Source organism: Penaeus monodon, chromosome 18 (genome assembly GCF_015228065.2).
Source record: "Penaeus monodon isolate SGIC_2016 chromosome 18, NSTDA_Pmon_1, whole genome shotgun sequence".
In the NCBI taxonomy this organism is placed as follows: Eukaryota; Metazoa; Arthropoda; class Malacostraca; order Decapoda; family Penaeidae; genus Penaeus; species Penaeus monodon.
Genome location: NC_051403.1, coordinates 2,737,724 through 2,752,723, shown reverse-complemented (window position 1 = coordinate 2,752,723; position 15,000 = coordinate 2,737,724). Strand labels below are relative to the sequence as shown.

At 37.3% G+C, this 15,000-nt stretch overlaps 1 protein-coding gene across 1 annotated transcript in view; it reads right to left on the bottom strand.

Moving 5' to 3' along the window:
- The window catches only part of LOC119584194 (low density lipoprotein receptor adapter protein 1-B-like), a 48,314-nt gene extending 47,660 nt beyond the window's left edge, over nt 1-654 (bottom strand). The window contains exon 1 of the mRNA XM_037932695.1: nt 479-654. Within this exon, the coding sequence (XP_037788623.1) occupies nt 479-527 (49 nt within the window). The 5' untranslated portion in view covers nt 528-654. The remainder of the gene's footprint in view (nt 1-478) is intronic.
- Nucleotides 655-15,000: the final 14,346 nt, after the last annotated feature.

Below are 15,000 nucleotides of genomic sequence, written 5' to 3'. Positions count from 1 at the left end.
AGGGTGGGAACCATCACTCTAGTATTTCCATTTCATGATTTCACTTTGTGGTTAACGACTGCTTTTGAGTTTAGTTAATTTCAGGCCGAGATCAATGCGATAGTGAGCACGTGCTTGTCCGCACGTGCCAACACTCGCGTTGTTTGACTTATTATCGAAAAGAATTGTTCAAATGTCTCTTATTTTAAATAAAACTTTAAATATATCGATTTTTTTTATCTAATATACTGACATGTTTTATGGTGCTCTTTGTTTACAATATGTAAATCTTCGTATATATTTGCATACGTACGTACATACAGACAGGCATACATATATACAGGCATACATACATGCATGCATACATACATATATATTATAATCTTTCTAATAGTTTACATCAACGACCTTTTTTGCCGGAAAATATGGCCCAGATATTCATCTAATTTCCCAAAATAACGAGACTGACTGAAGAAACGAAAAATCCTCGATCACTTACTCTTATGCTTGCTTGTGCCATTGAAGAGAGCACGCAATAGGGAAGACATGTTTCCCTCGCTGCTGAACCACTATTGTTTCAAATGGTGATACGCAAATGGGCTTCGCCACACGCACACAGGCACACAACCTCACTCGCCCAAAGTCGACTGCGCTCTGCCACCTTTGCGAGGTCGAGTCTTGACGGCTCGCCAAACGTTCGCGGGGTTGCCAGGCCGGTGGCAAGTCGCGCGGTTTTCCTTGGACAGCACGTGGCGTTGCTTATGGTTATTATCCCCCTATGAAGGATAGCATTTCCTTGTGGTTTCGTGCGACTGTCTTTTATGTTGATTTCTACCTAGGTGTCTCGCGGAGGCGCGTGAGTTTTGCGGCGAAAATGGGAGAGAGGAAAAGGTCGTAGCAGCAACTCGAGCCACAGCTGGTCGATGCCGATAGCACACAAGTAGGCATGCGCGATGGCCGACTGTCCAATCAAATTCTATTTTTTCAATCTTCCTCTTCAAAAATGTTATTGTGAGGTCCTATTTTGCCCTTTTCCACGGCTCATAGGAGGTGTTCCCACAGGGCGAGGCTCTGCGGAAGGAAACGAAATGCAATCACCAGCTCCGAAACGCCAATATTACGGGACGAAAAACGACTGTGGAAAAACTTAAACTGTACTTCACTGAAATAAAGAGGTGTTTTGCTCGCCGACGAAAGACCGACGAATTCTTAGCTGCGGTTGGCTTCTTTTAAGAATGGCGTGACAAACAAGAAAGTTGCGTGGGAGAAATAGATGAGGAGGAAAAAAAATAAGGCTCATTTCATATATTACTATCTGATTATTAAGACTGCTTATCAGGTGCTGTATTTTTGTCTTTTACCAGTGTCAATATTAATGACTGTATTTAATTCACTCTTATCGCCTGTCTTCTTTTTTATAGTCAATTTATGTTGTCCACATTTAAATATTTCTTTGCTCCTTTATACCATCTTTTCTTCATAAATATAGCATTTTTTTCCACGTATTGTGAATTAACAGGATAAGGGAAACAGAAGAAAGATCAAGAAAGAACATGCATGTACAGATATACATATATATAGAGATACATAGATAATGATATAGATGAACTAGAATCTTTATCATTATCATTATTACTGATATCGTTATTATTATTGTTATTGTTTTAATTATCATTATCCCCTTTTGATTTTAATAATCATTATTATTGTTATCGCAGCTGATGCTGTTGATATCACTGTCATCATTGTTTTTATCATGTTTGTTGTCATTATTATGGTGATCGTACTGTCATGGTCTCATCATTTTCATTTTATTATGATTACCATTTCCATCAATCATTATAGCTATTACCATTATCTATATACTTATCATTATCAGTATACTTACCACGACTGTGCAGGTTATTCGCAATATCTTGAAAAACAAGTAAGTATTTCCTGTTATTTTTCTTTAGATCAAAGGTTTCATAGCGATAAGAAGTTGTAACAGAGAGATAAAGGCTATCAAATCATGCAATTGTTCTGTTCTTCAGTACAAAGGGTGTGTTGGTATTCGTTTATGTATATGTGATTTTCTATATGCTTCTTTTCTCTCCATATATATATATATATATATATATATATATATATATATATATATATATATATATATATATATATATATAAACACATACACGCATACAAATATGTATATATATATATATATATATATATATATATATATATATATATATATATATATATATATATATAATGATTTAATATCATAATAAATACATATATATACAAACAACAACATACAACGAAAAATCAAATAATATAACACAATAATATACAAAATAATAACACACACAAATATATATATATATATATATATATATATATATATATATATTATATATATATATATATATAATATATATATATGAGTGTGTGTGTGTGTGTTGTGTGTGTGTCGTGTTTGTCTGTGTCAATCTACATCCCCAAACTCTATATACATATATATATATATATATATATATATATATATATATATATATATATATATATAATATATATGTGTGTGTGCAAATTTTACACACACACACTACAAACACAACAAAGCACAGCACACGAACGCGCACGGTATCGCGCTACGCCACGCCACGCCACGCACACGCACACGACACAACAACACACACACACACAACAACACACGTCACACACTATATATTATATATATATTATATATATATATATATATATATATATATATATATATATATTATAATATATATATATATATATATGTATATGTATATATATATATATATATATATATATATATATATATAAATATATACTTTATGTGTATATATATAATCATATATGTGTATATGTACATATATATGCATATATATACATGTGTGTGTGTGTGTATGTGGAGGCAAGATGTCAACGAGGCGGGAGTGGTCTTCGTGCAGGTCTATTAGGGATCGTAGGTGAGGGACCTCCAAGAGACCTCTGTCTCCCCGGCAGCCGAGGGCAGAGTGGTGACGAGCTAGTCCCTGTGTCGCCTTCCGTCCCTCTCTCTCTGTCCCTGTCTGGCAGAGCGCCTCCTATTATGTGGCGGCTCCCTTCGAGGGCAGGTTCTTCCTTCCGCCGCGGAAGTATCAGGAGTGAAAGCAATGAGGACACCTGCGTTCTCTCAAGGAGGAACTTGCCACAGGAAGGCAGCTCCTGGAGACAGTGTGAAGCGTACCACCAGGCCTTTGGCATATCTTTTCACATTGTTAGTCCACGAATAACGCCTGTCATGGAGCCGTCTTGTACACCTGAAACACCGGTGCAGGGGGATACAGGTTCTGCTAGGCATTAACAGATGGTTCCTGGTGATCCGACGGACGCCAAGGTCGTCGCATGCCAGAGTAGCGGTGTGACTGAGGAGGGTCACTTCGTCTTCAGAGGCTGATGTATAAGTGTACCAGGCTAGTAAAAGGGCTAAGGAGGAGGATAATAACATACTTGTCAGTAACCTTACTAAAATGCTAAAAGAATGAGAGCATAATAAGAACAATTAGTTACAGGAAGAGTAACGTGTCACATAAGGTATTAGTACCTTGCGTTAGAATTAGCGAGTTCAGCAGTGTATCATTATGTTGTGGAGAGAACAGTTAACAAGAATTCCATATCTCCTGACTATATAGGCGAGTACTTCTGCTTCGGACACATGGAGGTAGCTGGGGCTGAACTTCATTCTAAGCGTGCGACTCTAAGGCGCGTCAATCGTGTGTGCAGCGTGTGCGTAACTTGGTGTGGCAGGGCGCAAGATTCCTTCATCACGGCCATGCGATGTCAGTAACTATGTAAGCCTTATATAAAGCACGTTGTCGGTAGTGCAGTGTCATTATCTGCAACAGAATGGAGTCCACCAGTTAGTCACATGTTACATAGTCACCCTATACCTTAAAACTAAAGAAACATAAATTCCAGCATAACCGAGGACGAGATATCGCACCACGAGAGGACATGTATGAGTTAGAGTCAGTTATAAGTCGAAGCGATGGCAATTACAATTCATAATTCTAGAGTGAATTCCGTGTAGAGTGGTCAGTTATGTAGGTCAGAGGTTAGTCAGGTAATTGAAATCTGTTTGTGAAAGAGAGTACGATTAGCATGGCAACTATAAGAAAAATAGTGAATGATATTACAAAGAAAATGCGACGCCATGAATATACAGAATATAAGTGAAAACGCTAGTAATAATGAAATAATTACTAATAGACATACCACATGAAGAGGAATAATATATAATCGATAAACAAATAATAAACATGATTAATATACATTGGAACAACCGAAAATGACAATAATTGAATAAACTGGAACAAAGCTATTTCCTTTGAGGGAAAATAAGATACAATAAAATGTAAAACAATAACATCAGACAGAAAAAAAACAAAATAATAAAACAATAATATACCAATTAACGAATGGTTAGAGCAGGGGATGAGGTGCCGTCTTGTCTTAGTGTGTGACTTTGTTGTAAAAAAAATTGACTGCGAGAAATGATGTACTAGATAGTTAGTAGTGTGTGTTCGTTGAGAAAGAAGTCAGCTCATATGAAAGAAGTGTGAGGGTATATAGAGCGGGCAATATTTAACCTGGCGCTAATAGGCATACTTCCTCTAATAGTGTCAAGGAAGTATTGGTGGTGCTGGGGAGAATGCGACTTCATGGTTGTGCTTACGAGGGTTCGCGAAGAGCTGGCGAGGCAGTTGGGCCGGACTGGTGACTGTGGCAGCGTAGAGTGTGAAAACATATATATTCAGCGACTTCGCCAAGAGGATAGCAAAGGCGCAAGTGGTCAGCACGAAGTAGTAGGGAAGACATAATGTGGGAAGGCGTGGATCAGCAGAGGACTTTGTAGCGATGGCTGGGTGTTTAAGGAAGAAATGGAAGCAGTTCGATAGTAGACATATCTCGGGAACAAGTAACGTAGATCGGCACCATAGCGCCGTTTAATTGGCGTTGAGAAGTTCGACAACCGCCTGACTAATTGTGAAGGTAAGACCACCGTTTGACACCAGATGTGAAAGTAAGACCGCTGTCGCCAGGTGCCAATAAGAAGAGAGTGATCATAGTGCAGGTAAATGACAAGAGTCTTGGTTTGTAAGTTAATTTTGGAATGTAGATGTGAGACCTCCAAGAGATCCCAGTCTCCCGAGTACCGAGGGCGGAGTGGTGACGAGCTAGACCCTGTGTCATCGCTGTCTGCCGTCTCTCTCTCTCTCTCTGTCCGTCGAGTAACCTCCTTTTATGCGGCGTCGACCTTCGGGGGTAGGTGCTTGTTTCCGCCGCAGAAGTGTTAGAAGTGAAAACACACACACACACACACACACACACACACACACACACACACACACACACACACACACACACACACACACACACACCACACACACACACACACACATACATGTTCATTCTGACAATCTGGTGCTGATTCGGAATGACTCAAACTGAATGATTTTCCGTGAACTGATATGAATCGATTCGCCTGGTGTAAACGTAGCCATACTAATTCTTGATTCACGTGCATGCGTATTTCTGCGAGCACCTTTCGTATTTACTGACTCATGCATGTACTGGTTCACTTATGTATTACTAATTGGCTCACATACTCACTCGTTAGTTTATTACTTAATAAATTACTTGTTTACCTGCTGACTCACCTACTTCCCGATTCGTTTAGGATTATGCTATTGGATATGCCACTGCCTTGTCAGTCCAAGGAGCCTTTCCTTTTTTCTTTTATCCTTCGTTGGTGTTATATAAATAATAATTAGCCCTCTATGAGCAGGGACTCCACAAGCTCTCACTCCTTAACCTGCGGGGTAGGAGTACTTTCCCGGGGGAGATATGGAATTTCCTTTATCATTTGTCTATGGTGTCTTCTTAAGAGCTTGTGCCGTTTATGTGGAACAGAATACTTAGGTCAATAAATTTACGCTTTATTTTGTTTATTTAATTCATGAAGGATTCCCGTTAATTGTTTGGCCATTTGATGTTGGGGTATGGAGGAAAGGCCTACTGTGGTAGGGGGCGTGGCAAGGCCGGATTTAGATAAAAAGAGGTCAAAGCTATTCGACTTGCGAGGTCCCCCCCCCCTCCCAAATCCCCCATTTTCACAAGTGGAGGAAAATGGAAAAGTGTAAATCAAACAATTTGTTTAAAGCCGTTGATGATGACGGGTGTTTAAGATTCCGCAGTTGACAATTCTTCCTGTAAAGGACTTCAGATTTACTTGTTAGATACAGTATTTGATTGAAAAAATGAGTGAGTGTTAGAATTAACACCATGAGAAACTTTTACAATAACCGATCTTTGTAAACAATATGTAGAATAAAAAGGTTTATAAAAAAATAAATTTTTCAGATTTACTGTTATATATGAGAACTAATATGATGAGCATAACTACCTGGTAGTGACGGTGTGACACTTTTAGATCATACCTTATGCCATTAAGGCTCACATTACTTATTAAGGAATAAAGAAGCTATCGCCAAATATCGTAAGACTAAACAAGTTTTTTTCTGGACTTATCCATAGCAAATTCATCCATAAGTTAATCACAAAATGTGTTTGTCTAAGTTTGTCACTTTCAATGCACAGAATGCAGACAATCTCTCCTGAGAAACTGTGGCCCTTAATTCATTTTTAATTCTTTTGAGTCGTTGAAAAGGGCCTTTCTCCAGAATAGGAAGTGGTGACCCGTAAGCTAAGAAATAACCACAAGATTGCTTCCATACAAGGGAAGGTCATCGGATTTTTTCCTTGTATACAGTCTGATAAAGGTCTGTGATTTCTACTTATCTGCCTCATTGCTTTCCTGAAAGGAAAAAAAAATCTATAAAGAAATAGTTTTTGGCAAAAGACTGTATTATTCTGAAATGGAATGTAAGGAAAATTACTGTAGAGGTGTTTAGAGTCCACATTGCGTAAGAGCAACATTAAGAAAGGCCTGTAACAGTGTTAAAAATACTGCAACAGCCTGGTAAGGCTATAGGTTAATCCGGCACCGGGGCGTGGTGGTAAAAGACTTAGAACAAAGGGTTTATAGTCTTACAGTACTTTCACCCGATTCCAGGATTTAACATATTCAGCAATATTACCTTTGTCAGACTATTAAAAGGTAAAGACTGAAGTTCATAAACCCAGATCGGTCTTGGGTTCATTAACAGCTGTAGATCTGGAACGAATATCATGTCGGTGAAAGAATTGAGTTCTAGAACGTAAATCGATTTTGAGTTTAGAAAAAGCAGGTACAACAGACCGGGACGGGCAGCTCGAGACAAAGCAGACACACCCTTCTTGTTTTTTTTTTCAACATTCTGGATGATCTAGGGTGTTATCAGAGAATTTCACTTTAGGCAAAGCTATTTTCTGTTGTCGAGTGATTTCAAATAATAACGAATGAGTTTTCTCTGAAGAATCTACGTTGTTCTCGCGTCAAACATAAGCCTTTCCTTGCTGCTTACTCGTTCTTTGTGACTCAGCATGAAGGAGTCACAATGCAGAGTATAAAAGGTAAACAATGAGTTGACAGTTTTTAAAATGTATATTCGTCTTTATGAATGTTTACATTCTTCAGGACAAGGGCTTACCACGGATCATCCTCCCCCTGTTTTTACCATGGGTCCCGTGATAGTTTTAGAAATTCATGAAACGGTCTACCCCCTGTACTCTAAAGTGCCCACGGATCACAGTAATATGATAAATTACCTGTAGTGAGAGCAAAGATATAGCTAACTTTTAAACTTTCATAAGCAACTGAAGTCCAATGCAATGTTTATGTATGGACGTTATCCAGTTAATCCTTTGTTTGTCAGCTTTCAAATATAAACATGATTATTTTTTTCTAGTTTTTTTTTTTTATGCTACTTGAATATTCTGAAAAAGAAAACATAATGACTGAACTAATGATTAAAAGTTTAGAAGGGTCCGTGCTAACAGAGGACGAACCTATTTCCTAACTGCACGGTGTACATCTTGCTGCAGAGGATGCAATATAGGAACAAATTTTACCTCCGTCCATATATATGTGCGTGTGTATGCGTTTCTTTCGAGCTGTCCCGCTTATTAAAGGCTAAATGTTTGTTTCTCTGATAATTTACATCATGCATTAATGCCTTATTCATCATAAGATTAAATAACAACAGTTAATTATTATGATTTACATCATAATAACTTTAAGGAGCAAAACATAATTATATGATATAGACAAATATCCTCTTGAAATGGATGGTGGTCCACCGCCATTCTCTATTTCACCGTTCAATATACAAATCTTTTGAATTGGCCCGAAATCATGTTACCAGTTACCTTGCTTTGTTTATATAACATTGCCTAATGCTGATTTTACACGAATCGACCGGTATACACCGAATGTGAATTGGCCGTTGCTGCTCTCTCACACTTCCGATATATCTGTACCAAAAGAGCAAATACATACAAAGCGTGGCTAGCCGCATATTCAAACGTTTTTTTTTTTCCTCACAAGTATGTCAATCAGATAGGCATGAACATGAAAAGTGTACGATTAATGTAGATGATGTAATTACAATACAATTAAAATCAAAGAGAAAAAAAAATTATATTCACGACCGCTTAGCTACATGCTGTGATCACACGTACAAAATTAGTCCACATTATAACAATGACTTATAATTAGCGAATAAACTCACTATAAATATTTCTCCACAATTTTACCCGAATGTAGAACATAGCTGTTGGGTTATTGTATGCGATGATGATCAACCCGAGTTACCTCAACCGCAATATTTTAAGTCCACATGGAGTGTGGACTTAGGTTACCTATCTCCCTTGTGAAGTAGAGCGATGCCTTGAAAAGGCGGCTGCATCTGATAGCTATAACAATGGTCGGAGTCTGATGGAGACCAGATTTTTTCACATACATCGATCACTAGAACTATTTTAGGGAATATATTTACTTATGCATACAAATAAAACTTGTAAATGTAGTGTAAAAAAATATATATGCATGTATATATGTATATGTTGGTTATTTATTTGTGTATTATATGATATATCTATATATATTCATATATGTTGTTGTGTTATGGTTGGTTGAGTGAATTTGAAAGATATGAATTTGAGTGAATAATTATCCGTGTTCTCGCACACCAACGTAACCCTAGGTGTTTAAGAAAGGCAATTAAAAAGCTGAATAAAAAAAAAAAAAAAAAAGAGAAAAAAAAAAAAAAAAAAAAAAAAAAAAAAAAAATATAGAATATATTATATATATATATATATATACATATATATATATATATATATATATATATATATATATATGAAGGATCTTCAGGCTCTAAACTTGGATTACACACTGCAAAGAACTTTAATCGTATCATTTTGGTATGGAAATAAATACAACAAAGTAAGTTTTTGTGGAGACCGATATAGACAACAGTTGTAAGCTACAACACGCACGCACGCACACACACACACACACACACACACACACACACACACACACACACACACACACACACACACACACACACACACCACACACAACACACACAAACAACACACACACACACACCACACAACAACACACACACACACACACACACACACACACACACACACACACACACACACACACACACACACACACACACACACGTAAACGCACACATTCATATACACATACCCATATATATATATATATATATATAATATATATATAATATATATATATATATATATATATAGTAATATATATATATAATATAATATTATATATATATATATTATATATATATATATATATATATATATATATATATGTGGTGTGTATATATATGTGTGTGTGTGTGTGTGTGTGTGTGTGTGTGTGTGTGTGTGTGTGTGTGTGTGTGTGTGTGTGTGTGTGTGTGTAGCCGCTGGTATATTTCATATCAGCAGCTGGTATATCATATATTTTGTATATCCCGTATTCTGTAACACTGCGATCGAAAAGACCTTTATGGTATAAATTCATCTTATGTGTCAACGCCGCCGAGAAGGCCTCGGCGAGTACCCTCGGGTCAAGACATGGTCCGTATCAGCCATAAAAGCAGAGGCAGGGGGATCTACCTGTTGAGCGCGTAACGCCACGGGGCCTCCTTCTACCACACTGGGGTGGACTGTTTGGCCCATTCCATGTAGTATGAAAAAGGCATACAGAGAAGCGATTTGGTTGCGTTTGGCTGTGCACATCGAACCGTTAAAGTCTCTGGATGCTAGTTCTTTCCTCAACGCACTGAAGCTCCTTAAAGTCCGTAGAGGAGCCCCTATAGAGATCTACTCTGATGGAGGAACAAACTTCTTGAGAGCAGAAAAGGAGCTCTGAGCAACAGTTCAGACGTGGTCTAGGGACAAGTCTGTTGATGATACATGCAGGCAGAAGAACACCGAGTGGGTCTCCCAACCCCCTGCAGCAACTCGCCAGGGGGGGGGGGACGACAGATTCGAACCATACAGAAGATTCTCTCTTCAGTTATAGGTACGTAGAGAAAAGATGACGATCGACTACGAGTTCTTTTTTGTGAAGTAGAAGCCACAGTGAACAGTCGTCCTCTTAGTGCAATCCCGGGCGGCGTCACAGAACCAAAAGCTTTGACCCCTGACCTGCCCTGAGAATGAATGTAGGAGATAGCATCTAGGTGCAGACAGAGTGCAATGCGTCACTCGATAACATATACCGCCGAGCCTGGATCCACACACAAGTCCTAGCAGATAAGGTCCGGAAAAGATGGGAAAGCTGAGTACCTGAACACATTGAGGATGAGACAGAGACGGTTGAAACCATCTCGAAATCTTCAGGAAAGAGATCTTGTCCTCAGTGTCAGACAACATACTCCAAGAAATCAGTGGAGGCTAGGTAGGGTGATGGAAGCTATGGCCAGTAACGATGGTCTCGTGAGAAAAGCCAAAGTTCGGACTAGTTCTGGAATCCTCATCAGACCCATCGTGAAGTTTTGCCTCTTGGAAGCATCACTATCAGAAACAGTGATTTTGCACTAGGGATGATTTAGTTGCTCCACTCTGGAGCAAAAAAAGGGGGGTGTAGCTGATGGTATATCACATATTTCATATCAACAACTGGTATATCATGTATTTCGTCTATCACGTATTCTGTAACATTGCAATCGAAGAGACTCGCATGGTATAAATTCATCTTCTGCACCACAACCACTGAGAAGGCTGACCTGTCTAATGTATTACATATGAAGTAGAATGTTATTTGACGTTGTAGCCTATGTGCGTCATGGCCGTCGAGACGCCTATGACATTCTGGAATCAGACCGTTAAGCTCATAGTCTGACTGTGCCGCAATGCGCATGTATCTAATATTTGTAGAAAGTTCTTTATTATATAATCTAATAATCTAATATTATATGCATTTGTATAATCGATGTATTAATTAACAGGTGACCGCTAATGAATAAACCTTAAGCGAGTGCTACGCAGTGGTATCAGTCACCCCACATCCACTCATACATAATTTGGCGTACTTCGGTGGCCACAATATATGTATATAATATATATTATATATATATATATATATATATATATATATTGTGTTATTATATATATATATATTATATATACTATATAATAATCATATAAAAAATATATATATATATAAATAGTGTGTGTGTGTTGTGTGTGTGTATGTGTATACACAACAACACCACACCACAACCAAACACACAACACACACACCACCAACACACACAAACACACAACACAACACAACACATTACCCTCTTTACCAAGTAAAAAAACCGCAACTGATGCTTCGTAATCTACTATAAATGAGGTCATATTATTGTTCACTCTGAATGCTGTCATGATGATAGTGGTCGAACTCACCGAAGGAGATATTACATTAGTAAACGGTATGCCTAAAGTGTTCGTGTTGTTTCATTCAAGTTTTCCGAAAAAAAAACACGCATCCTGGAAGTCGATTTCAATTTCTTCAAAAGTTTTCCAATCATTAATACAGTACAGTCCTTAAGCGTGCTTATGACTTATGGCGATTCAATGTGCCTTGGAAACAGCGAAAATGGTGACTAATACAAATGAAGTGTTCCAGTTTAAGCTGCGAGCCCAGCCCACCCTTCCTCTCTCTCCTACTTTTAATGATGTCCCTCTACTCCGTCTATGCTTCCACGGTAAACACTTACAGTTGCCGTGCCATGTCTGACCTCGCCTATAAACGATACAATGCCAAGTTTCCGACCAAGCAATTCCTGACCTACCGGACCTCTCAATCACTTATAAATGTATGTAAAATTGACTCCTGTTAATGATAAATTTTTGTTAGAAATGATTTTCTGAAGTGTAACCATTATTATTGTGGATACTGTAGTTATCAAATGTTCACGATTTCATTGTACCAACATGTCCCTGTGACCACAGGAACCTATGAATGCCATAAAACAGAGAACTTACATTGACACCCCTACTGGAGATAAATGTTTTCCATTTTCTTATGTTTAGTGACGTTTTCATAGAGAGTACAAAAACGACCTGTAATCACTTCAGAAACTCAGAGCCGAAGTCGCTCTGATCTCAGCATCGGTTCGGTCTACACCTCAGGTTCACATAGACCGCTCGCCATCGCGGGCATGCCACGGCGCTCCTCCCCAAGGTCTATATAAGTACTTCAATATAGACCTTGCTCCTCCTTGGGCGCCTCTGCCACATCCGACCTCTGTACTCCAGCTACCGTACTACCGTGCAAATAAAGCATAGAATCTGGGACCATTTTAACTCAAGTCCCAAGAACCAACCAGTGCCACCAAAGTGGGGACACGTCCTCCCCACTATATTACACTGGTGGCAGACTTAGTGGGATAACCACCTACTGCTACACTCTGCTTCTCTAGAAGTCTCTATGTCTGAGTCTTAGTCTGTGTCTCTCTGTCTGTCTCTGTTTCGGTCTCTGTCTGTGTCTCATTACCAACCTCTATCTCACTCTCTAAATAGATAATAACTAAGTAATTAAAAAGATGGATAAGCTCATGTGTACATAAATATATGCAGCAATATATAAAAATGAGCATATTATGGAAGGGATTTTACACCATGTATTGTCATGCATAGTACATGGTCTCTTCTTGCTACTATCATAGCAGCTTCTCTCATAATAGATGTAATTATTATAGATGTGGTAACAGTATTTCTATCAGGACTGCTATTATCTTTGTTATTTTTACAATGATATTCAATACAACAATAATTGTACTACTGTACATATTATTACTCAGAACATTATCACAGTTCCACAAAAAATTAAAAACAATTAGCATCCCCCTCCTTTCATACTTTATATGGCAAAAAATTATGTTCTAGAGGTAAGAAAAAACATTAAAAATTTCTTAGTTTTATTATACAATCTTGCATTATTAGTAGCTGCAAGGCAAGTATTATGACAAACATTTTCTTGTTAGAGAGGAAAAACGGCATCACCCTGCAAGCACTTTGTACATGTTTAGCTCGCACATATAACCAGAAATTACCTAAACAAAAAATATAATAATCATCATAATGACAACAATAATAAGACACATGAAAACAACTGTAACAATAAAATGAAATAAATACATAACTTATAATTACAATACTAGTAAATATAATAAAAAAGAAGAAACTATAATATGATAATCATGATGAAGATAATACTAATTATAATGATAATAGTAATAATGATTTAAATATAATAATAATAATAATAATAATAATAATAATAATAATAAAAATTATAATATCAAGAACAACAATAATTATGAAATAATAATAATAATAATGAAATAATGCCAATAATAATAATAATATTAAAAATAATGATAATACTGATGGCAATAGTAACAATAAAAATAATAATAAAATGAAAACAGTGAATGGCAGACATTTCCTCTAACATTATCACAGAAATCATATCCGAGGGGAGAGAAGAATTCAAGTAGATTGCAATATACAGATGTGTGTGTGTTTTAGGATAATTGTACGTGTGTATGCATAAGTGTATACAGAACCGCACACATACACGTGCATGCACACACACACACGCACACGCACACGCACATGCACACACACACAACCACTCAATTTATCAATACTGGATATATAAGAGAGAGTGAGATAAGAGAGAGTAAGAAAAAGATGAATGTCCTACAGATCGATGACGAGAGAAAAGGGTTTTCCACACTTGTATCTGGACACTTTTTTCTTTGCTTTGAGAACTGAGGATGAATAACTTCCTTTGTAAAGTGTTGCTTGAATAAACATGCATTAATAATAATAATAAAAAAAATATCACATTATGAATAATATACCCTTGTTATATATATATGAATTAATTTGTATATATATGTGTGTGTGGGGGGGAGGTATGTGTGGAAGAGTGTATATGTTTGTGTGACTATATGTGCGTGTCACTATATATGTGCGTAACTATATGTATTTGTGTGTGTGTGTGGGGGGGCACATGCAAATACTTGTCAAGATACTGATGGTCATTTTGTACAACAATGGGAATATAAATGCATTACATCATGTAGAATTACAATAATAAATGAAGTGTAAAGACGACATACAAATCATCGGCAGTTATTCAGAATGCATTCAAATGAAGAGAGTAAAACATCTGAGGCACAATTTTTACAAACATAACTGTACAATTAATATCTGGGACACAACCATTTGGAATTTCTGACATATTCCAATGATACAAAGGGATCTAAATACATAAAAGAAAGTAAGAGAAAAAAAAATATATATACGTATATATGCACATACATAAAGAAATGTGTTTGTGTATGAATGAGTGTGAGGAGTGAGTGAGTGAGTGGTGAGTGAGTGAGTGAGTGAGTGAGTGAGTGAGTGAGGAGAGAGAGAGAAGAGAGAGAGAGAGAGAGAGAGAGAGAGAGAGAGAGAGAGAGAGAGAGAGAGAGAGAGAGA